General features: G+C 45.1%; 1 protein-coding gene across 1 annotated transcript in view; it reads left to right on the top strand.

The window, feature by feature from the left end:
* Positions 1-6,836, top strand: part of DENND5B (DENN domain containing 5B) — a 181,663-nt gene extending 174,827 nt beyond the window's left edge. The window contains exon 21 of the mRNA XM_038768489.1: positions 4,459-6,836. Coding sequence (XP_038624417.1) covers positions 4,459-4,642 — 184 coding nt within the window. The 3' untranslated portion in view covers positions 4,643-6,836. The remainder of the gene's footprint in view (positions 1-4,458) is intronic.
* The last annotated feature ends 17,784 nt before the right edge of the window (positions 6,837-24,620 follow it).

Genomic DNA, 24,620 nt, shown 5'->3' with positions numbered 1-24,620 from the left:
ATTATTATTATTAAATGTTCATTCATTCATTTATTCAGTCATATTTATTGAGCACTTTACTGTATGCGGAGCACTGTACTAAGTACTTGGGAAGTACAAGTCGGCAACATAGAGAGACGGTCCCTACCCAACAACGGGCTCACAGTCTACAAGGGGGAAAAAGACAACAGAACAAAACAAGTAGACAGGTATCAATACTGTCAGAATAAATAGAATTATAGCTATGTACACATCATTAATAAAATAAAGAGTAATATATATGTATAAATATAAACAAGTGCTGTGGGGAGGAGAAGGGGGTAGGGCAGAGGGAGGGAGGAGGGTGACGGGGAGGGGAGGAGGAGAGAAAAAGGAGGGCTCAGTCTGGGAAGGCCTCCTGGAGGAGGTGAGCTCTCAGTAGGGCTTTGAAGGGAGGAAAAGAGCTAGCTTGGCGGACGTGCGGAGGGAGGGCATTCCGGGCCAGGGGGAGGACGGGGGCCGGGGGTCGACGGCGGGACAGGCGAGGACGAGCGGCTGAGGAGCAGATTGTGCAGGCTGGGCTGGAGAAGGAGAGAAAGGAGGTGAGGCAGGAGGAGGCGAGGGGATGGAGAGCATTGAAGCCAAGAGTGAGGAGTTTTTACTTGATTCAAAGGTTGACAGGCAACCACTGGAGGTTTTTGAGGAGGGGAGTAACATACCCAGAACGTTTCTGTACAAAGATAATCCGGGCAGCAGAGTGAAGTATAGACTGAAGCGGGGAGAGACAGGAGGATGGGAGATCAGAGAGGAGGCCGATGCAGTAATCCAGTTTGGCTAGGATGAGAGATTGAACCAGCAAGTTGGTTATTAAATCACTCAATCAATCATTCAATCATTCAATCATTCAATCAATCATTAAATCATTCAATCAATCATTCAATCAATCATGCAATCATTAAATATGTTTGAGTGAATGAATGAATGATTGGATTCATTCAAAAAATATGGAAGGATTTGAGCAGCCCCAACTTAAAGCCCAGCAAGACCCAAGGATGAAGTCTGTATCAACCAACGGTATTTATTGATAATAATAAAAATTTTAGTATTTCTTAAGTGCTTACTATATGCCAGGCACTGTACTAAGTGCTGGGATGGACGAAAACAAATTAAGTGGGACATAGTCCCTGTCCCATGTTGGGCTCACCATCTCAATCCCTGTTTTCCAGATGAGGTAACTGAGCCCCAGAGAAGTGAAGTGACTTGCCCAAGGTCACCCAGCAGACAAGTGACAGAGCCGGGATTAGAACCCATGAACTCCCAGGCTGTAGCCACTACGCCATGCTGCTTTTCTAGATCTTTAGATCTTTAGCTCTGCCAAGCAAGAAGCAGCTTGGCTTAGTAGAAAGAGCACGGGCTTTGGAGTCAGAGGACATGGGTTCAAATGCCAGCTCCGCCGCTTGCCAGCCGTGTGACTTTGGGCAAGTCACAACTTCTCTGAGCCTCAGTTACCTCATCTGGAAAATGGAGATTAAGATTGTGAGTCCCACATGGGACAACCTGATCACCTTGTATCCTCCCCAGTGCTTAAAACAGTGCTTGGCACATAGTAAGCGCTTAACAAATACCAACATTATTATTATTATTATTATCATTAACCCAGAGAGGAGTTTCCTTGAACTAATAATAATAATAATCTTGGTATTTGTTAAGCGCTTACTATGTGCCAAGCACTGTTCTAAGCACTGGGGAGGATACAAGGTGATCAGGTTGTCCCATGTGGGACGCTGCTTCCCTATGCGTACATGCAGGTTAGCCCTGCTAACTGCTTTGAGCTACTTGGAAAAGAGGAGCTATACAATATTATTTTAGACCAACATTGTCACCAATATGCACATCAAAAGGCTATGTCAGGTGTGTACTTTTAGTTAAGTGACTTGGGCAAGTCATTTAACCTCTCTGTGCCTCAGTCACCTCATCTGTAAAATGGGGATCAAGACTGTGAGCCCCAAGTGGGAAAACCTGATCACCTCATATCTATCCTGGTGCTTAGAACAGTGCTTGGCACATAGTAAGCGCTTAACAAATGCCAAGATTATTATTATTATTATTATTAGTTCAAGGAAACTCCTTTCCGGGTTAACAATAATAATAATAATGTTAGTATTTGTTAAGCGCTTACTATGTGCCAAGCACTGTTCTAAGCACCGGGATAGATACGAGGTGATCAGGTTGTCCCACTTGGGGCTCACAGTCTTGATCCCCATTTTACAGATGAGGTGACTGAGGCACAGAGAGGTTAAATGACTTGCCCAAAGTCACTTAACTAAAAGTACACACCTGACATAGCCTTTTGATGTGCATATTGGTGACAACGTTGGTCTAAAATAATATTGTATAGTTCCTCTTTTCTGAGTAGCTCAAAGCAGTTAGCAGGGCTAACCTGCATGTACGCATAGGGAAGAAGTGTGGCTCAGAGGACAGAGCCCGGGCTTGGGAGTCAGAGCACCTGAGTTCTAATGATGATGATGATGATGATGGCATTTATTAAGCGTTTACTATGTGCAAAGCACTGTTCTAAGCGCTGGGGAAGTGCCAAGGTGATCAGGTTGTCCCACAGGGGGCTCACAGTCTTAATCCCCATTTTACAGATGAGGGAACTGAGGCCCAGAGAAGTGAAGTGACTTGCCCAAAGTCACATAGCTAATCCCAGCTCTGCCACTGGTCAGCTGTGTGACCTTGGGCAAGTCACTTCTCTGTACTTCAGTTTCCTCATCTGTAAAGTGGGGTTTAAGACAGTGAGCCCCCCGTGGGACTGGGACTGTGTCCAACCTGATTCTCTTTCATTCAACCGTGTGTATTGAGCGCTTAGTGTGGGCAGAGCATTGGAAAGTACATTTCAGCCACAAATAGAGACAATCCCTACCCAACAATGGGTTCACAGTCTAGAACCCAGTCTAGAACAGTCTAGAAAAGAGCCTGGGCTTTGGAATCAGAGGGCATGGGATCAAATCCCGGCTCTACCAATTGTCAGCTGTGTGACTTTGGACAAGTCACTTAACTTCTCTGGGCCTCAGTTACCTCATCTGCAAAATGGGGATTAAGACCGTGAGCCCCCTGTGGGACAACCTGATCACCTTGTAACCTCCCCAGCGCTTAGAACAGTGCTTTGCACATAGTAAACACTTAATAAATGCCACCGAAGAAAAGAAAAAAAGAAACAGTCTCTTGTATCCACCCCGGCGCCTACTACAGTGCTTGGCATGTAATAAACACTTTACAAATGCCATAATAATTATTATCATTATATTATCCTTGGGTAATAATGTCCCTCCCAGTAGCTTCAGCATGCTACTGGAATTTGCAATATCAGACCTTCCCCTGTCCCACTTCTGGGCTCCAGTTTTATTCTCCCCCATTTCAAAGTCTTATTGAAGGCACATCTCTTCTAAGAGGCCTTCCCTGACTTTTCTCTTCTTTTCTTTCCTCTTCTCCCTCTCCCTCCTATGTCCCCGTGGCTTGCTGGCTTTATTCATCCCCCTCCTCCCAGCCCCACAGCACTCATGTCCACATCTGTCATTTATTTCTTTATATTAATGTCTGTCTCCCCCACTAGACTGTAAGCTTGTTGTGAGCAGGGAATGCGTGTCATAGCATAATTTCCCAAGCGCATAGTACAAAGCTCTGCACACCGAAAGCACTCAAGACTGACAGCTAAAGTGTAAGTTAGTTGTATTTATTGAGCGTTTATGGTGTGCGGAGCACTGGAGGAAGCAGCGTGGCTCGGGGAAGCAGCGTGGCTCAGTGGAAAGAGCCCGGGCTTTGGAGTCAGAGGTCATGGGTTCAAATTCCAGCTCTGCCACTTGTCAGCTGTGCGACTTTGGGCAAGTCACTTAACTTCTCTGGGCCTCAGTTCCCTCATCTGTGAAATGGGGATGAAGACTGTGAGTCCCACGTGGGACAACCTGATTACCTTATATCTACCCCAGCGCTTAGAACAGTGCTTTGTGCATAGTAAGCGCTTAACAAATACCAAGATAATTATTATTATTACTAAGAGCTGGGGAGAGTACATTCGAATGAAATAACAGACCCGTTCCCTGCCCACAATGAGCTTACAGTCTCCAGTACAGTGCAGGGCACTCTACTTCACAACAGTCGGGATTCACAAGAGAAGCAGCATGGCTTAGTGGAAAGAGCCCGGGCTTGAGAGTCTGAGGTCGTGGGTTCTAATCCCGGCTCTGCCACTTGTCAGCTGTGTGACTTTGGACAAGTCACTTCACTTCTCAGTTACCTCATCTGCAAAATGGGGATTAAGACTGTGACTGTGGGGATCGAGACTGTGAGCCCCACGTGGGACAACCTGATTCCCTTGTACCTACCCCGGTGCTTAGAACAGTGTTTGGCACACAGTAAGTGCTGAACAAATACAAATAGTATTATTATTATTCCTTTGGCATTAAATTGACCATTCACTTGGGTGGCTCTTGTTTCGGCCTACAGGGATCACTTGCTCCCCCAGTGGATTCCGCTCCTGGCCGAGTGTCCCGCCATTACAAGGATGTATGAGGAGACAGCCCTCCTTCGGGACCACATGACCGTCAACTCCCTCATCCGTGTCCTGAAGACGTTACAGGACTTCAACGTCGTCTTGGAAGGGTCCCTCGTTAAAGGAGTGGATGTGTAGCCAAGCTTTGCGGGGGACTCTGGTGCATTGCCTCTTTCCCCTCGTTCCCCCCCTTTCTCCGGTTCAAAACGCCCCCTTCCCACCCTCTCTCCCCCCTTTAGGGCCTTTGGGCTGTGGAAGTTAGTCCCCCCCTAAAAGGCGGCCCCGCTGAGATCTCCAGGCGAGGACCGGGCCGGGGCAGGGGCTCTTTTACGTCCCCGACTATAAACTGTCCTGAAGCTACAGGCAGGGTGAATTGCAGTATTGTAGTTCATTTGAACCTGAGATTTAGTATGAAATAGAGTATTTTCGTGTGTTAGATGTGTGTAAATATACTCTCTTCTTTAAGAAATTATATTACTCTAATAAGAAACTTTTTCTTAGACTGAATGTTCTTGTGGCTGAAAATAAGTAGCTTCAAAAAGCCAGGGAAGAGGGGCGGGAGGAGGGAGGTAAGAGAGTAACTCTTGTCAGGAAGAAGCCAGTAACTGTGTAAATAGAGGGCAACCCCTTTAGGGCTTTTTTCTGAAACACCGCAGGTATCACTATGTAGCCATTACCGGGCTCGAAACCCAGCCTTGGGAATGTGGGGAATGTAATCACTTTGCCCACTGTACGCCCGTTTCCTTTTTTCGATTTTGAAAGTCATACACTGTCCCACTGTCCCACTTGAGCTGCCTGCCACGTTTCAGATCTGTGGGACCGCTTTCACAGCCCAGCACGAGAGGGAGAGTTGGTGGAAACGTCCGGAGCGCTGGACGCGGGGAGGTCTGACGAGGACTCTCGCTGACTTGACTCCCCGTCGCGTCGTTCCAACTCGGCCACCCGCTAGTCCGTGCCGCTCCCCTGCCTGACTTCGCTCAGTTGATGTTTGCGTTTGGGTTATTTCAGAAACTTGGGGAAGAGGGGGCTTTCGTGACGCTCTCCCTGTTTTCATAGCTTCCAAGGATGCCACAGATAGAGTCTCTGTGGGGCCACATGAGAGTTGTTGAGGGCAGACACGGAGCATCGGCCTCCCTGGGCTTTGGAATTGGATCGCATCGAGAATTAGAATAATTATGGTATTTGTTAAGCTCTTACCATGTGCGAAACACTGTTCTAAGCGCTGAAGGGGAAGGAAAAGGAAAGGTTTTTAAGGAGTAAAGATCCCGGATGGCTCACGATCGCAGTTGGTCTGAGCGTTTGCTTCCCACCGGGGTGGTTGTCCAGAGGCAGATGGAGCGTACTGGGCCAATCTGAGACAAATTTTGGGTCACCTGGTTAATTATTTGGAAATAGTATTATTTAATGCACTGTTGATAGCCAGCCTGCCTAACAGGAGGCAAGTTTGGGAGTCTCCTAGTGCCGGGCCTGAAACAATATGTGCATCGGTTCTTTTTTCCTTCTTCAAAATCTCCTGTAAAGGTAACATTCAGCCTGTACAGGTAAATGGCTAGCTGGGCCTCTTCGGTCATTTCTAGGCCTTGAAGATCTGAGTTCCCAAAGTTGCCAAGGGGAGAAAGGGCTGTTGGGTGTTAGCAAGGACCCACAGTCCTCCGCAAACCCCCACCTTCCCGCCTCCTCCCGGACCCCACTAATAGTGAAATTGTTCTGATTTCTAGGCGAGCTGACCTATACCTCAATCTCATCCTTCCCTCTAAATCTTAAACTGGAACACTTCACAATTCATCGGGCCACATTTAAAATGGACTTTTGGGGAGACCTGTTATAACTTTCATTCACTTGATCACATTTATTGAGCACTTACTGTGTGCAGAGCACTGTACTAAGCGCTTGGGGGAATAACTTGGCCACTCTGAGTAAAGTTTTGTGTGATTGTATGTGTATGTGTGTGAGAGAGAGAGAAAGCGAGAGAGAGTCTAGGATTGGGCGATTTGATAAGCAGAGTTCTCTTAGGAAATGTCAAGGTGGATTTGGAAACTTGGAAAGGCTTGAAACTTTTATGACACCGAAAATAACTAGAAAAGAAAAGATGAAGTAAAGGAATGCTTGTTTGTTTTGTTTTTTCTTTTCATAAAGCAGTGAGAGGGACTTGGGTTTTCAATCGTCAGGGCGGATAGGAAAGGGGAAGAAAAGTATGTGCTATTTGAGCTGTGAAAATTTGCGGAATGAAGGTTTCCATGGTGCCACCGGGATTCTGAGCCAGGGTTCACTGACTGACTGAGGTGGGATGATTGAAGTGTGGCTCAGTGGAAAGAGCCCGGGCTTTGGAGTCAGAGGTCATGGGTTCGAATCCCAACCCGGCCAATTGTCAGCTGTGCGACTTTGAGCAAGTCACTTCACTTCTCTGGGCCTCAGTCCCCTCGTCTGTAAAATGGGGATTAAGACTGTGAGCCCCCCATGGGACAACCTGATCACCTTGTATCCCCCCAGTGCTTAGAACAGTGCTTTTCACATAGTAAGCGCTTACCAAATGCCATTATTATTATTGGATTACTTATTGGGAGCTTAATCTGCCTCTCCATCACCTACATCATCCCTCCCACCATAGCCCCAAGACTGTTTTTTCCGTCATGTTGAGGGATTGGATGTTGGGCAAAAATTGCAGGAGAAAGTGGGTGAAGAGTAATAGGGAGAGCTAAGGCCACTCAGAAAAAGTCTGGAGGACATCAAGAATGTACCATGTGAGGTGGAAACACTTCAGCAACCATACCATGAGGGAAAGGTCAAGGAAAGGAACTTGAAAGGAGCTTATGACCCTCTGACCCCTGTCATTTTGTCATTCCCCTCTTGGTTCATTGAGAGTGAACCGTTCCCCAGAGGATGTTTTTCCTCACATTCTGCTCCTCAGAAACTCCCGCGAGTCCTGATGTTCACCAAAAACTGTTGGCTTCCCAACGCTCTGAGGAGAATGTGGAACATGGGGAGGGGTAGCAAACGCCAAGCCCACAAGGAAATAATAATAATAATAATGGCATTTATTAAGCGCTTACAATGTGCAAAGCACTGTTCTAAGCACTGGAAGCAGTGACCCCTAAATTGAAATAGGGATTTTGAGGAGGATGGGGGACTCCCTGGTTACAGATCTTGAGTGGCAAACACACCGTAAAACTCAGCGAGGCTCACCTCTAAGTAAAGCCTTGCCTCTCTCTATCATATTGTTAGGACCCTCCATAGTACTTCCAGGTGACGGTATCTTCGACAGAAGTGTTTATTCATTCTTTTGCCTAATCAGAAAATTATAATTTATGGCAACTTAGCAGGGAAATCAAAGTTTATCATTTCAAATCTATATCTAACCCAAATCCTGAGCTGGGGGATAGATATAGTATGGTAGTTTGATCGTATTTGTGAGGCAAGCAACAGCACACAGCTGATTGTCAGATTGATCAGGTAGGGGGTTTTTACTTCTTTTACTTCAAAACTCCCGAGTTAAGTGTGGGTATCAATCTCAGCGTCTTGGAGGCAAGGTGGAAGAAAGGGAAAGGTGGCCAGGGCGGGCATCCGTAGGATGGAGAAGCATCAACTTCCCGGGCTCCGACTCGGAAAAGGATGTTGACTACTATTCTAAGGGGATTGGTTGTCTTTTCCTTGGAACCCCGAGACTGTTTTTAAAGCATAGCAGGTCACGGGTTCTGTCCGGTCAATGTGAGAAAACGGACTTTCGTCACAATGTTTTAGAAATCCGTGGCACATTAAACAAAGTAGCTCTATTATTATTTTTTTAGAGAAGCATTTACAAAATGAACTTCCTTTATTTTACACCTGATGAATGATGGGGGGCGGGGGAATACTGTATATCTATGATTCCTTTTTAGGAATAAAGTGTGTGTGTGTGTGTGTGTGTGTTTGTGTGTGTGTGTTTATGTGTGTTAGAGAGAGAGAGAGAGAATGTTGTGGTATTTTTGGTGATCCCGAAGGGAGTAAGGCTTTGAGGCTCAGTGTCATACCTCTAATCCCCAGTGGAATATTTATTTGCCCTTCCTGGAAACATAGTGCTCCATAATGAAACCTGTTTGTTCCAGTATGAATTTTCAGTAGATTATTTTCGTTTTTGGAAACTGTGAGTATTTTCTCCGTTGAGGTTTACAGAAATTAGCCTGCCCTTTCCCCACCCTGAACAGCCCCTCTACGTGGTAAGCTGTTTTGTATTTCAGTATTAATGCACCTTCATTGGTTGAGAATATGCCACCTTGGAGAAGACCAAAGCCTGCTTTAAAAGACAATGTGGTTCACGTGTTCCAAGTTGAGTCCTGAGTCTGGAGTAGAATTGTTACTCTGACATTCAGTATGAATTTGTTGGTGATTTCCAGAAACAAATTCTGTCATTTGCAACTCTCTTGACTCTAACCGGATTCCGTGGTTTCGTTTTCAGTGCATAATAACGTTCCCCTTTGAGTTCCGAATGGACGTTGTTCGTTCCGTAGTTCGAAATGCTGTCTCTTGAAGATAGTAGCGAAGGTGTGTTGAAGTCCGTTTTCAGGAAATGAAGGTGTGAAATCATTAGGGAAATGTTCTAATATGTTATTACTTGAAATGTACAAGTATGCCCTGTGTAGAGAAAGAAAAACCCTCTGCATTTCAGCATAGTATTTCCTTGTCTTTACACTGTTGTTTACTGAATCAGAACTGGATTTTTTTTTTCTCAAGAATGAACATAGTAGTTAAAAAAAGTATTGTTCTCAAGCACTTTAACATACATATCACAGAAACTGACATGGGTTTTTCAGGTTTTGAAGTACATTTAAATACGGCTTTTCATGCTATGTTCTTTACAAATAAAACTGGGAGATTAATAAATTGTGTCACTTCATTTCTGTCCACTCGTTGAAACCAGCCCACAGAGAGCAGATGAGTTGAAGGAATTAGGCAAATAACAGATGAGGACCGGAAATAGCATTATTTGAAACGATGAACGATTGAGAAGCAGCATGGCTCAGTGGCAAGAGCCCGGTTTGGGAGTCAGAGGTCATGGGTTCTAATCCCGCCTCTGCCACTTGTGAGCTGTGTGACTCTGGGCAAGTCACTTCACTTCTCTGGGCCTCAGTTACCTCATCTGTAAAATGGGGATGAAGACTGTGAGCCCCATGTGGGACAACCTGATCACCCCAGCGCCTAGAACAGTGCTTCACACATAGTAAGTGCTTAACAAATGCCATCACTATTATTATTATTATTAACATTATTACTCCATCACAGAAGAGTAGAAGCTGAACTTGAGGAAGATGGACGCAAGCCAAAAGACAGGAGAAGTTGGAAAGGAGACTTCTCCTCTTCGGCCTCAACGGTGACCCATCTCTTTGCCACCTTGCTTAAATATCAGCAATACAGTTAAGACGACACTCCTCCCGTTCTCCTTCCCACCTTCTTCCAATCTCCCTGAGTTTTCCTGGGCCATCAGAATTACGGAGCCACAGAATTGCCCAACTCTACAGTGTTAACAGATAATAATGATAATAATTGTAGTATTTCATTCAATCGTATTTATTGAGCGCTTACTGTGTGCAGAGCACTGTACTAAGTGCTTGGGAAGTACAAGTTGGCAACGTATTGAGGCAGTCCCTACCCAACAATGGGCTCACAGTCTAGAAGGGGGAGACAGACAACAAAACAAAATGTGGACAGGTGTCGTCAGAACAAATAGAATTAAAGCTAAATGCACACCATTAACAAAATAAATAGAATAGTAAATATGTACAAGTAAAATAAATAGAGTAATAAATCTGTACAAACGTATACAGGTGCTGTGGGGAGGGTACAAGTAAAATAAATAGAGTAATAAATCTGTACAAACATATATACAGGTGCTGTGGGGAGGGGAAGGCATTTACTATAAGCCAAGCACTGTTCTAAGCCCTGGGGAAGATACAAGGTGGTCAGGTGGGACACAGTCCCTGTCCCACATGGGGCTCACAGTCTTCATCCCCATTTTACGGATGAGGGAACTGAGGCCCAGAGAAGTGAAGTGACTTGCCCAAAGTGGCTCAGCGGAAAGAGCCTGGGCTTTGGAGTCAGAGGTCATGGGTTCAAATCCCAGCTCTGCCAATTGTCAGCTGTGTGACTTTGGGCAAGTCACTTGACTTCTCTGTGCCTCAGTTCCCTCATCTTTAAAATGGGGATGAAGACTGTGAGCCCCACATGGGACAACCTGATCGCCTTGTATCCTCCCTAGTGCTTAGAACAGTGCTTGGCACATAGTAAGCACTTAACAAATGCCATCATTATTATCCAGCAGACATGGCAAAACCGGGATTAGAACCCACGTCTTATGATTCCCAGGCCTGTGCTCATTTGGCTAGGCGACGCTGCTTCTCATAATCCTTTTCCACAATGCCCCTAAAATATGTCCTGTACTAAAGTGGAGCAATTTTTTTAAATGGCATTTGTTAAGCGCTTACTTTGTGTCAAGCACTGTTCTAAGCACTGGAGTAGATACAAATTAATCAGGTCCCGGCTGATACCAGCTCCATAACTTGTCTGCTCTGGGGCCATGGGAAAGTCACTCCAAGGCTCTGTGCCTCAGTGACCTCATCTGTAAAATGGGGATTAAGACTGTGAGCCCCACATGGGGCAACCTGATCACCCTGTAACCTCCCCAGCACTAAGAACAGTCCTTTGCATGTAGTAAGTGCTTAATCAATCAATCAATCAATCATATTTATTGAGCGCTTACTGTGTGCAGAGCACTGTACTAAGTGCTTGGGAAGAACAAGTTGGCAACATATAGAGACAGTCCCTACCCAACAGTGGGCTCACAGTCTAAAAGGGGGAGACAGAGAACAAAACCAAACATACTAACAAAATAAAATGAATAGATATGTACAAGTAAAATAAATAAATAGAGTAATAAATACGTACAAACATATATACATATATACAGGTGCTGTGGGGAAGGGAAGGAGGTAAGATGGGGGGATGGAGAGGGGGATTGTATTGTAATAAATGCTATTATTAGAATTATTAAATGGACTGTGTTCAACCTACCCCAGAGCTTAGTACAGTGCCTGACACAAAGTTAAGCACTTAACCCTTGAAAAAAAAAACCCTCTGAAATGCCTCTTTGAGCAGTGAATGCTTGGAAACAACTGCTTAATAATAATAACTGTGGGATTTGTTCATTTATTCATTCAATCATATTTATTGAGCCCTGACTGTGTGCAGAGCACTGTACTAAGCGCTTGGGAACTACAAGTCGGCAGCATATAGAGACGGTCCCTACCCAACAATGGGCTCACAGTCTAGAAGATTTGTTAAGGGTTTCCCATGAGCCAGGGGCTTGAATGAGGCTTCATGAGGCTTGCAGAAGTAAGGAGGGAGAACAGGCCTTGAATCCCTATTTTACGGATGGAGACACTAAGTCACAAGAGAAGCTAAGTGACTTGCCCAGGTGGCAGTATTCATTCAAATGTATTTATTGAGCGCTTACTGTGTGCAGAGCACCGTACTAAGCGCTTGGAAAATACAATTCAGCAACAGAGACAGTCCGTACCCAACAATGGGCTCACAGTCTAGAAGGGGGAGACAGACAACGAAACAAAATAAATATATGGTGTCAGTACCATTGAAATAGATAAATAGAATTATAGATATATACACATCGATAAAATAGAGTAATAAATATGTACTAAAATACACAAGTGCTGTGGGGAGGGGAAGGGGGTAGGGCAGTGGGGGGGATGGGGAGGAGGAGAGGAAAAAGGGGGCTCAGTGTGGGAAGGCCTCCTGGAGGAGGTGAGCTCTCAGTAGGGCTTTGAAGGGAGGAAGAGAGCTAGTTTGGCCGATGTGGGGAGGGAGGGCATTCCGGGCCAGGGGAAGGACGTGGGCCGAGGGTCGACGGTGGGACAGGTGAGAACGAGGCCCAGTGAGGAGGTTAGTGGCAGCAGAGGAGAGGAGGGCTGGAGAAGGAGAGAAGGGAGGTGAGGTAGGAGGGGGGCAAAGTGATGGAGAGGTGACCAGCAGACAGGTGGGATGGCTAGGATTAGAACCCAGGTCTCTTGACTTCTCATACCATGCTCTTTCCACTAGTTCCAGACTGCTTGGATACTAGCTTGCAGCAGTCAGGTTTGCCTGACTATCGCTTACTATGAGGCACCCGATCATCCCGGCAAACCCAATGGGAATAGCCTCAGTCCACTCATTCAATCGATTCAATCGTATTTATTGAGCGCTTACTGTATGCAAAGCACTGTACTAAACGCTTGGGAGAAGACACTACAACAACAGGCACATTCCCCACCCACAGTGAGCTCACCAGTCCATCCTGGACCGTGATTCCCTGCTTCTCTGCTGTCCCACCCCACCCACCACCATTGTATTTAATGGTATTAATTAATAAACTAATAACACTAAGAAGAATTGTGGCATCCATTAAGCGCTTACTATGTGCCAGGCACCATTCTAAGTGCTGTGGTGGATACAAGCAAATCGGGTTGGACACAGTCTCTGTCCCACATGGGGTTCACAATCTTAATCAATGATAATAATAATAATTATAATAATAATGGCATTTATTAAGTGCTTACTATGTGCAAAGCACTGTTCTAAGCACTGGGGAGGTTACAGTGGTCAGGTTGTTCCACGGGGGGCTCACAGTCTTCATCTCCATTTTGCAGATGAGGTAACTGAGGCCCAAAGTGAAGTGACTTGCCCAAAGTCACACAGCTGACAATTGGCAGAGCTGGGATTTGAACCCATGACCTCTGACTCCAAAGCCTGGGCTCTTTACCCTGAGCCACGCTGTGATCAATAAGAAACAGTGTGGCTTAGTGGAAAGAGCCCAGGCTTGAAAGTGTCAGAGGTTGTGAGTTCTAATCCCAGCTCTGCCACTTGTCAGCTGTGTGACTTTGGGCAAGTCACTTCACTTTTCTGTACCTCAGTTACCTCATCTGTAAAATGGGGATTGAGACTGTGAGCCCCAACTGGGACAACCTGATAACCTTGTATCTCCCCCAGTGCTTAGAACAGTGCTGGACATATAGTAAGTGCTTAACAAATGCCATTAATAATAATAATGATTAATAATTAACAAATACCATTATTGTTAATAATCCCATTTTACAGCTGAGGTAACTGAGGCGCAGAAAAATGAAGTGACTTGCCTCAGGTCACAGAGCAGATAAGTGGCAGAGCTGGGATTAGAACTCAGGTTCTCCTCACTCCCAGGCCTGTGCTCCCTCCACTAAGTCACGCCGCTTTTTCACAGTTGAAGGAAATTGAAGCCTAGTGAAGTGACTTCACTGGCTTAGAGTAAGCGCTCAACAATTACCTTAATTATATAATTAGGTACGTGATGGAGCGGGGATTAGAACGCAAGTCCTCTGACTCTCAAACCTGTGATCTTTCCACTATCTATCAATCGTATTTATTGAGCACTTACTGTGTGCAGAGCACTGTACTAAGCGCTTGGAAAGTACAAGTTGGCAACATATAACTAGGCCATGCTGCTTTAGATTCACGGACGAGTGGTTCGTGTTGAGTTACGTCTCTCCTCAATCCTGCTTCTCGACCTCACCGTGAGGACGGATGTCCAGATGGACGACTCTCACGTGATTCTTTAAGACATCCTGTTGCTGAGCAGTCTTGGACTTGGATGGAGCGCTGGGGCAATCCAGTAACGGAGCTCCTGATGCTCATCAGTGGTGTCCATTTTTCACTGCTATACTCTCCCAAGCGCTCAGTACAGTGCTCTGCCCACTGTAAGCTCTCAGTAAATACCATTGATAATAATAATGATGGTATTTAAATGCGTACTATGTATCAAGCACTGTCCTAAGCGCTGGGATAGACCCCAGCTAATCCGATTGGACACAGTCCCTGTCCTACATGGGGCTCACAGTCTTCATCCCCATTTTACAGATGAGGGAACTGAGGCACAGAAAAAATTAAGTGACTTGCCCAAGATCTCGCAGCTGACGAGCGGCAGAACCTGGACTAGAACCCAGGTCCTGTAATAGTGAGTTATTTCCCCGCCTAACTTTGCTTCCCCTATTATTATTGCACTTATTATTACTGTGACATTTGGTAACCATTTGCGAGGTCATAAGCAGCGTGGCTCAGTGGAAAAGAGCCCGGGCTTTGGAGTCAGAGGTCATGGGTTCAAATCCCGGCTCCGCCACTTGTCAGCTGTGTGACTTTGGGCAAGTCACTTAACTTCTCTGGGCCTCAGAGACCTCATCTGTAAAATGGGGATGAAGACTGTGAGCCCCCCGTGGGACAACCTGTTCACCATGTAACCTCCCCAGCACTTAGAACAGTGCTTTGCACATAGTAAGCGCTTAATAAATGCCATCATTATAAGCACTGTTGTAAAGTCAGTCAAGTTATAAAAAGAGCCCTTGTCCCATATGGGGCTCACAATCTTAAGTAGAAGCAGCGTGGCTCAGTGGAAAGAGCACAGGCTTGGGAGTCAGAGGTCATGGGTTCTAATCCTGGCTCCGCCACTTGTCAGCTGGGTGACTTTGGGCAAGTCACCTCACTTCTCTGTGCCTCAGTTCCCTCATCTGTAAAATGGGGATGAAGACTGTGAGCCCCATGTGGGACAGCCTGATTACCTTGTATCCCCCCGCAGCACTTAGAACAGTGCTCGGTACCTAGTAAGTGCTTAATAAATACGATCATCATCATTATTATTATTAGAAGGGAGGACAGGTATTGAATCCCCATTTTATGGAGGAGGAAGCTGAAGCACTGAAAACTCAAGTGACTTGCCCAAGGTCACACAGCAGACAAGTGGCAGAGCCGGGATTAGAACCTAGGTCCTCAGACTCCCAGCTCTGAGTTATTTTCATTAGGCTACGCTGCTTCCTTTTCCCTAAAACGTGAGTTTTTTCCGAGTGGTGGGGTGTATGCTTGCCAGGGGACAGGGGGTAATAAAAGCCCAGGCCGAGGTTTATTATTCATTTATTCATTCATCCATTCAATTGTATTTATTGAGCGCTTACTGTGTGCGGAGCACTGTACTAAGCGCTTGGGAAGTCCAAGTTGGCAACATATAGAGACGGTCCCTACCCAACAGAGGGCTCACAGTCTAGAAGGGGGAGACAGAGAACAAAACAAAACATCGTATCAGAATAAAATAGAATAAATATGTACAAGTAAAATAAATCAATAGAGTAATAAATCCGTACAAACATATATACATATATACAGGTGCTGTGGGGAAGGGAAGGAGGTAAGGCAGGAGGGGATGGAGATGGGGAGGAGGGGGAGAGGAAGGAGGGGGCTCAGTCTGGGTTATTAAACTATTAAACTAAACTATTAGTTGGTTTATTAATGAGATAGCAATAGTAGAAACTGCTGTTTTTCATTCATTCATTCAATCGTATTTATTCATTCATTCATTCAATCGTATTTATTGAGCGCTTGGGAAGTACAAGTTGGCAATATATAGAGACGGTCCCTATCAATCAATCGTATTTATTGAGCGCTTACTGTGTGCAGAGCACTGTACTAAGTGCTTGGGAAGTACAAGTTGGCAACATATAGAGACGGTCCCTACTCAACAGTGGGCTCACAGTCTAGAAGGGGGAGACAGAGAACAAACCAAAACATATTAACAAAATAAAATAAATAGAATAAACATGTACAAATAAAATAAATAGAGTAATAAATACATACAAACATATATACATATATACAGATGCTGTGGGGAGGGGAAGGAGGTAAGGCGGGGGGAGGAGGAGGAGGGGTGAGGAAGGACGGGGCTCAGTCTGGGTTATTAAACTATTAAACTAAACTATTAGTTGGTTTATTAATGAGATAGCAATAGTAGAAAGTGCTATTTTGTCCCAGCTTCTGCATGATGGGGTCACAGTGGAATATTTCACTTTTGGGGTGCTGAGAGGTTTCCAATTTGCTCTTCCCCCGTCTCAGCCCCAAAGTACTTATGTCCATATCGGTCATCGCTGAGAAGCAGCACGGCTCATTGGAAAGAGCCCGGTCATGGGTTCAAATCCCAGCCCCACCACTTATCAGCTGTGTGACTTTGGGAAAGTCACTTCACTTCTCTGTGCCTCCGTTCCCTCATCTGTAAAATGGGGATTGAGACTGTGAGCCCCCAGTGGGACAACCCGATTAGCTTGTAACCTCCCCAGCGCTTTGAACAGTGCTTGACACATAGTTGTTGCCAACTTGTACTTCCCAAGCGCTTAGTACAGTGCTCTGCACACAGTAAGCGCTCAATAAATACAATTGAATGAATGAATGAATAGTAAGCACTTAATAAATGCCATCATCATCATCATCATCATCCCTTTGTCCCCTCCCAGCCCCATAGCACTTATATCCTTTTTCCTCTCCTACTCCCCATTCCCCCAGCCTCCCTCCTTCCGCTCCCCACAGCACCTGTATAGATGTTTGTACAGATTTATTACTCTATTTATTTTACTTGTACATATTTACGATTCTATTTATTTTGCTAATGATGTGCATCTAGCTTTAATTCTATATGTTCTGATGACCTGACACCTGTCCACATGTTTTGTTTTGTTGTCTGTCTCCCCCTTCTAGACTGTGAGCCCGTTGTTGGATAGGGACTATCTCTATATGTTGCCGACTTGTACTTCCCAAGCGCTTAGTACAATGCTCTGCACACAGTAAGTGCTCAATAAATAAGTACGAGAGAAGCAGCGTGGCTCAGTGGAAAGAGCATGGGCTTTGGAGTCAGAGTTCATGGGTTCAAATCCTGACTCCGCCAATTGTCAGTTGTGTGACTTTGAGCAAGTCACTTAACTTCTTTGTGCCTCAGTTCCCTCATCTGTAAAATGGGGATTAACACTGTGAGCCCTACATGGGACATCCTGATCACTTTGTATCCCCCCAGAGCTTAGAACAGTGCTTTGCACATAGTAAGCACTTAACAAATACCATTATTATTACTAATGAATGAATAAATATACATCTGTCATTTTATTTACTTTTATTAAGGTCTGTCTGCCGCACCTCTGGACTAAAATCAATCAATCAATCAATCATATTTATTGAGCGCTTACTGTGTGCAGAGCACTGTACTAAGCACTTGGGAAGTACAAGTTGGGAATATCTAGAGACACTCCCTACCCAACAGCGGGTTCACAGTCTAGAAGGGGGAGACAGAGAACAAAACTAAACATATTAGCAAAATAAAATAAATAGAATAAAAGCTCGTTGTGGACAGGGGACATCACTGTTGATTGTTGTATTGTACTCTCCCAAATGCTTAGAAAAGAGCTCTGCACACAGTAAGGGGAAGCAGCGTGGCTCAGTGGAAAGAGCCTGGGCTTGGGAGTCAGAGGTCATGGGTTCTAATTCCGCTCCACCACTTGTCAGCTGTGTGACTTTGGGCAAGTCACTTAACTTCTCTGGGCCTTATCTGTAAAAAGGGGATTAAGCCTGTCCTGTGAGCCCCATGTGGGACAACCTGATGACTTTGTATCCACCCCAGCGCTTAGAACAGTGCTTCGCACATAAGCGCTTAACAAATTGCGGAAGGAAGGAAGGAAGGAAGGAAGGAAGCATCCTTTCTGCGACTCCCCACCACTCCCTGGGTGACATCAGCATCAGCTGTGTCAGCTGTGTGACTTTGGGCAAGTCACTTCACTTCTCTCTGCCTCCGTTACCTCATCTGTAAAATGGGGATTAAGACTATGAGCCCCCACTGGGACAACCTGATCACCTTGAAACCTCCCCAGCACTTAGAACAGTGCTTTGCGCGTAGTAAGTGCTTAATAAATGCCATTATTATTATTATTATTATCCTCAACCCCCAAGCCTCATGTCCTGAAGTTCCTGCCCTGCTGATTTTCCTGGGCCACCCACAGATGAGGCTGTGACTGCCCAAGTGCTGAAGGCCACATTGTCATCATCTATCATGGCTGCTTCCCCCCGCAGCTTGAATTGAGGCCCCACTTCTCGGCTTGACCATTCTACTACTGGCATCGATGGTGTCAGTGGCTGGTTATTATTATTATTGATCATATTTATTGGACATATTTATTTACTGTGTGCAAGGCACTGTACTAAGTGCTTGCGGGAGTACGATATAACATCAAACACATTCCCTGCCCACAACGAGCTCACAGTCTAGAGAGGGAGATAGGCAATAATATAAACTCATTGAATATTGAATGAATAAATTCATTCGATCAAATTTATTGAGCACTTACTGTGTGCCGAGCACTGTACTAAGAGCTTGGAAAGGACAATTAAGCAACAAGGAGAGACAATCCTTGCCCACAACGGGCTCACAGTCTAGAAGGGGGGAGACAGGCATCAAAACAAGTAAAGGGGCATCAATAGCAACAACAGAAATAAGCAGAATTATAGATCTATACACATCGTTAATATAAATGAATAAAATTACAAATATGTACATATACAATAATAATGATTATGGTACTGGTGAAGCCAATATTGGTTTACTATGTGCCAAGCCCAAGTGCTGTGGGGCGGGGAGGGGGTAGAGCGGAAGGAGGGAGTCGGAGCGATGGTGGGGGGCAGAGGAAAAGGGGGGCTTAATCTGGGAATAAATAAATAAATAATAAATAAATGACAGATAATAATAATAATTGTGGTACTTGTTAAGTGCTTACTATGTGCCAGGCACTACAGAAAGCGCTGAAGTGGATACAAGCAAATCGGGGATACAAGCCCCACGTGGGACTCCCAGTCTCAATCCCCATTTTGCAGATGAGGTCACTGAGGCCGAGAGAAGTTAATAATAATAATAATGATGGCTTTTGTTAGGCGCTTAGTATAATAATAATTATTATAATTAATAATAATAATGGCATTTATTAAGCACTTGCTATGTGCAAAGCACTGTTCTAAGCGCTGGGGAGGTTACAAGGTGATGAGGGTGTCCCACGTGGGGCTCACAGTCTTAATCCCCATTTTACAGATGAGGTAACTGAGGCACAGAGAAGTGAAGTGACTTGCCCAAAGTCACACAGCTGACAATTGGCAGAGCCGGGATTCGAACCCATGACCTCTGACTCCAAAGCCCTTGCTTTTTCCACTGAGCCATGTTGCTTCTCTAGTATATGCCAAGCCCCGTTCTAAGCACTGGGGTGGGGGGAATACAAGGTCATCAGGTTGTCCCACATGGGGCTCACCATCTTAATCCCCATTTACCAGATGAGGTAACTGAGGCCCAGAGAAGTGAAGTGACTTACCCAAGGTCACACAGCTGACAAGTGGCGGAGCGGGATTAGAACCCACGACCTCTGACTCTCAGGCCCGGGCTCTATCCACTGAGCCGGGCTGGACAGATCTGGATTTATGTGCCATAAGGAAGGGAGAGAGGATGAAGGGAGGCGCTTAGTACAGTGCTCTGCACACAGTAAGCGCTCAATAAATACGATTGAATGAATGAAAGGAGCAAGTCAGAGCGGTGCAGAAGGGAGTGAGAGAAGAGGAGAGGAGGGCGCGATCAGGGAAGGCTTCCTGGATGGCTGCTGGTAGTCAGCTGGCTGGTGCTCAGCTTTGGTTATTCATTCCTGCATTCATTCCTTCAGTCGTATTTCTTGGGCACCTACTGTGTGCAGAGCACTGTACTAAGCGCTTGGAAAGTACAATTTGGCAACAAATAGAGCCAATCCCCGCCCAACAACGGGCTCACAAGGGTTATTCTAAGCAGTGTGGAGTAGTGGGTTAGGAGTCAGAAGGATCTGGGTTCCAATGCCGCCTCTACCATGTGTCAGCTGTGTGTGACCTTGGGCAAGTCACTTCACTTCTCTGGGCCTCAGTGACCTCATCTGGAAAATGGGGATTAAGACTGTGAGCCCCACGTGGGACAACCTGATCACCTTGTATTCCCCCCACCCCAGTGCTTAGAACAGTGCTTGGCATATACTAAGCGCCTAACAAAAGCCATCATTATTATAATTATTAACTTCTCTCAGCCTCAGTGACCTCATCTGCAAAATGGGGATTGAGACTGGAAGCCCCACATGGGATGGGGACTGTGACCAACCCGATTTGCTTGTAACCACCCCAGCCCTTAGTACAGTGCCTGACACCTAGTAAGTGCTTAAAAACCCCCACAATTATCATTATTGTTTTTACTCTCATCATCATTAATAAAAATAAAACAAAGGTTTAAAGGAATTTTCCTTTTGGACAGAGATTGTACCTACTAAGTCTCCCAAGCTCTTAGTACAGTTCACGGTAGGTGCTCAACAAATACCCCAGATTGATGGATTGATTTAGAGCTGGGGCCTGAGTTCTAATCCCCCCTCTTCCACTTGTCATTTGTCCGCTGTATGACCTTGGGCAAGTCACTTAACTTTCCTAGGACTCAGTTTCCTCATCTGTAGAATGGAATCCAAGTGCTTAACAAACACCACAATTATTTAGTATCATTTTCAGTACTTTTGTTTAATTGGGGAAACAGTGTGGCCTAGTGCAGAGATTAAGGGCCCGGGAGTCGGAAGACCTGGGTTCTAATCCTGCTGGGCCACCTACCCGCTGTGTGACCTTGGGCAAGTCACTTCACTTCTTTCATTCATTCATTGTCATATTTATTGAACACTTTCTGTGTGCAGAGCACTGTACTCAGGGCTTGGGAGAGTCCAGTGCAACAATAAACAGATACATTCCCTGTCCACAACGAGCTTACCGTCTAGAGGGGGAATGTTTGAAGTTCCTCAGCTTTCTTGTCTGTAAAATAGGGAGTTCATAGCCATCCTCCTGTTCTCCCTGTCCTCCTGTTCAAGCGCTTAGTACAGTGCTCTGCACACAGTAAGCGCTCAATAAATATGATTGATTGATTGATTGATTGATTCTCCCTCCAATTTAGACCGTGAACCCCATGTAGTACAGGGGCTGTGTCCAACCTGATTATCTTGTTTCTAACTCAGTGTTTAGCACACTGCTTGACACATAATCAATCAATCATCGTATTTATTGAGCACTTACTGTGTGCAGAGCACTGTACTAAGCGCTTGGGAAGTACAAGTTGGCAACGTATACAGACAGTCCCTACCCAACAGTGGGCTCACAGTCTAAAAGGGGGAGACAGAAAACAAAACCAAACATACTAACAAAATAAAATAAATGCTTAACAAATAGTATTATTGTTATATTACTATTACTATTAGAGAAGCAGCGTGGCTTAGTGGAAAGAGCAAGGGCTTGGAAGTCAGAGGTAATGGGTTCTAATCCCGGCTCCACCACTTGTCATTCATTCAATCATATTTATTGAGTGCTTATTGTGTGCAGAACACTGTACTAAGTTGTGACTTTGGGCAAGTCACTTAACTTCTCTGTGCCTCCGTTATCTCATCTGTAAAATGGGGATGAAGTCTGTGAGCCTCATGTGGGACAACCTGATAATCTTGTATCTACCCCAGCGCTTAGAACAGTGCTTGGCACATAGTAAGCGCTTAACAAATACCATCATCATTATTATTATTATTATCCTTATTATTAATAATAACTAGGCCATCCAGAGCCTTGTAATGAGCAGGGAGTCCCAGGTTGGAAATGAGTTGCTGTTTCTTAGGGCTCAGTTGGAAAGTTTGGGATTAAATCTTGACCTACCTTTTTAAAATTGCAATTATAACAATAATAATAATGATGGTATTTGTTAAGCACTTACTATGTTCTAGGCACTGCAGTAAGTGTTGAGGCACTGTATTAAGTGCTTAATAATGGTATTTGTTAAACGCTTACTATGTACCAAGCACTATTTTAAGCACTGGGGTAGATACAAGGTAATCGGGTTGTCCCACATGGGGCCCATAGTCTTAATCCCTATTTTACAGATGAGATAACTGAGGCACAGAGAAGTGAAGCAACTTGCCCACTGTCACACAGCAGACAAGTGGAGGAGGCAGGATTAGAACCCACATCCTCTGACTCCCAAGCTCGGGTTCTGGCCACTGAGCCACAGCTGTTAGGAGGGGTGTTTCAGAAAGAAAATGGAAAAGCAACATGGCCTAGTGCGGAGAGCACAAGCCTGCCAGTCAGAAGGACCTGGGTTCTAATTCCGCCTCTGTCACGTCTGCTGTGTGACCTAGGGCAAGTCGCTTCACTTCTCTGGGCCTCAGTGACCTCATTTGTAAGAAGGGGGTTAGGACTATGTGGGACATGGACTGTGTCCAACCTGATTAGCATGGATCTACCCCAGCGTTTAGTACAGTGTCTGGGATGGACTAAGTGCTTAACAAATACCATAAAAAGAACCAAAGTCAGTTAGAGATGTGGCCTTCTGGCTCCAGGAGAGGAAGCACTAATTTTATGCAGGGAATGTGTCTCATCTTAATAATGATGACATTTATTCAGCGCTTACTATGTGCAAAGCACTGTTCTAAGCGCTGGGGAGGTTACAAGGTGATCAGGTTGTCCCACAGGGGCGGTCACAGTCTAATCCCCATTTTACAGATGAGGTAACTGAGGCACAGAGAAGTTAAGTGACTTGCCCAAAGTCACACAGCTGACAAGTGGTGGAGCCAGGATTTGAACCCATGATCTCTGGCTCAAAAGCCCGTGTTCTTTCCACTACTCTCTCAAGCACTTAGTACAGTGCTCTGCCCACAGTGAGTGCTCAGTAAATACTACCAACTGACAATGTGTTGGTCTGTGCAGGAAAACAAGGTGTGTTGGTCAATCAATGGTAGTATTTGAGCGTTTTCTGTGTGCAGCACACTGTACTAAGCACTAAGACTGTACTAAGTCTTCTAGACTGTGAGCCCACTGTTGGGTAGGGACCATCTCTATATGTTGCCAACTTGTACTTCCCAAGCGCTTAGTACAGTGCTCTGCGCACAGTAAGTGCTCAATATATATGATTGATTGATTGATTTGGAGAGGACAATACAATATTTGGAGACAATAATGCAAGATAATGGTACTAGGGTGGATTTTCCTCTGCTGAAAATCAGGGAATGGGGAACTGGGATCTTGAACCTAGCAATGGCAAGCAGTGTGTCTTATTATTATTATTATTACTGTTATTAATTATAATAATAAGACACACTTATATAATAATGTTATTTGTTAAGGGCTTACTATGTGCCAAGCACTGTTCTAAGCACTGGGGTAGATACAGACTAATCAGGTTGTCCCACATGGGGCTCACAGTCTTAATCCTCATTTTACAGAGGAGGTAACTGAGGCACAGAGAAGTTAAGCTGCTTGCCCAAGGTCACACAGCAGACAAGTGGCAGAGCCGGAATTAGAACCCACATCCTCCGATTCCCAAGCCCGGGCTCTTTCCACTAAGCCATGCTGCTTCTTCATGGGAACCCAGGATGTCTTCATGGGAACTACCTGGGCTCATGAGATGGAGAACCTCAATTCTAATCCTGGCTCAGTCACTTGCCTGCTGTGGGACCTTGGCTTAGTCATTTCACTTCTCTGGGCTTCAGTTTCCTCATCTGTTAAATGGGGATTGAGAGTGCGAGCCCCATGTGGGACAGAGACACTGTCCAACCTGATTATCTTGTATCTACCCCCGTGTTTAGAACAGTGCTTGGCACATAGGGAGCACTGAACAAATGCCACAATTATTATTATTATTTTTATAATCGAAACAAATCGTCGAATACAGCATATAACTATGCGGACTTTTACCCAGATATATGAGGCTGCGTGGGTATATAAGCATATATGCCCCTATACCTGTGCATATCACAACTCCACCAATTGTCAGCTGTGTGACTTTGGGCAAGTCACTTAACTTCACTGTGCCTCAGTTACCTCATCTGTAAAATGGGGATGAAGACTGTGAGCCGCCCGTGGGACAACCTGATCACGTTGTAACCTCCCCAGTGCTTAGAACAGTGCTTTGCACATAGTAAACAATAAATGTCCTTTCCCTCCCCACAGCACCTGTATATATTTGTATATATATATACATATATATATGTATATATATATATATATACAAACCTGTATACGTTTGTACGTATTTATTACTCTATTTTATTTGTACATATTTATTCTATGTATTTTATTTTGTTAATATGTTTTGTTCTGTCCTCTGTCTCCCCCTTCTAGACTGTGAGCCCACGGTTGGGTAGGGACCGTCTCTATATGTTGCCAACTTGTACTTCCCAAGCACTTAGTACAGTAAGCGCTC

This window comes from Tachyglossus aculeatus, chromosome 2 (assembly GCF_015852505.1).
Source record: "Tachyglossus aculeatus isolate mTacAcu1 chromosome 2, mTacAcu1.pri, whole genome shotgun sequence".
Lineage (NCBI taxonomy): Eukaryota > Metazoa > Chordata > Mammalia > Monotremata > Tachyglossidae > Tachyglossus > Tachyglossus aculeatus.
The sequence above is the reverse complement of the archived record's forward strand: the minus strand, read 5'-3'. Positions and strand labels throughout refer to the sequence as shown.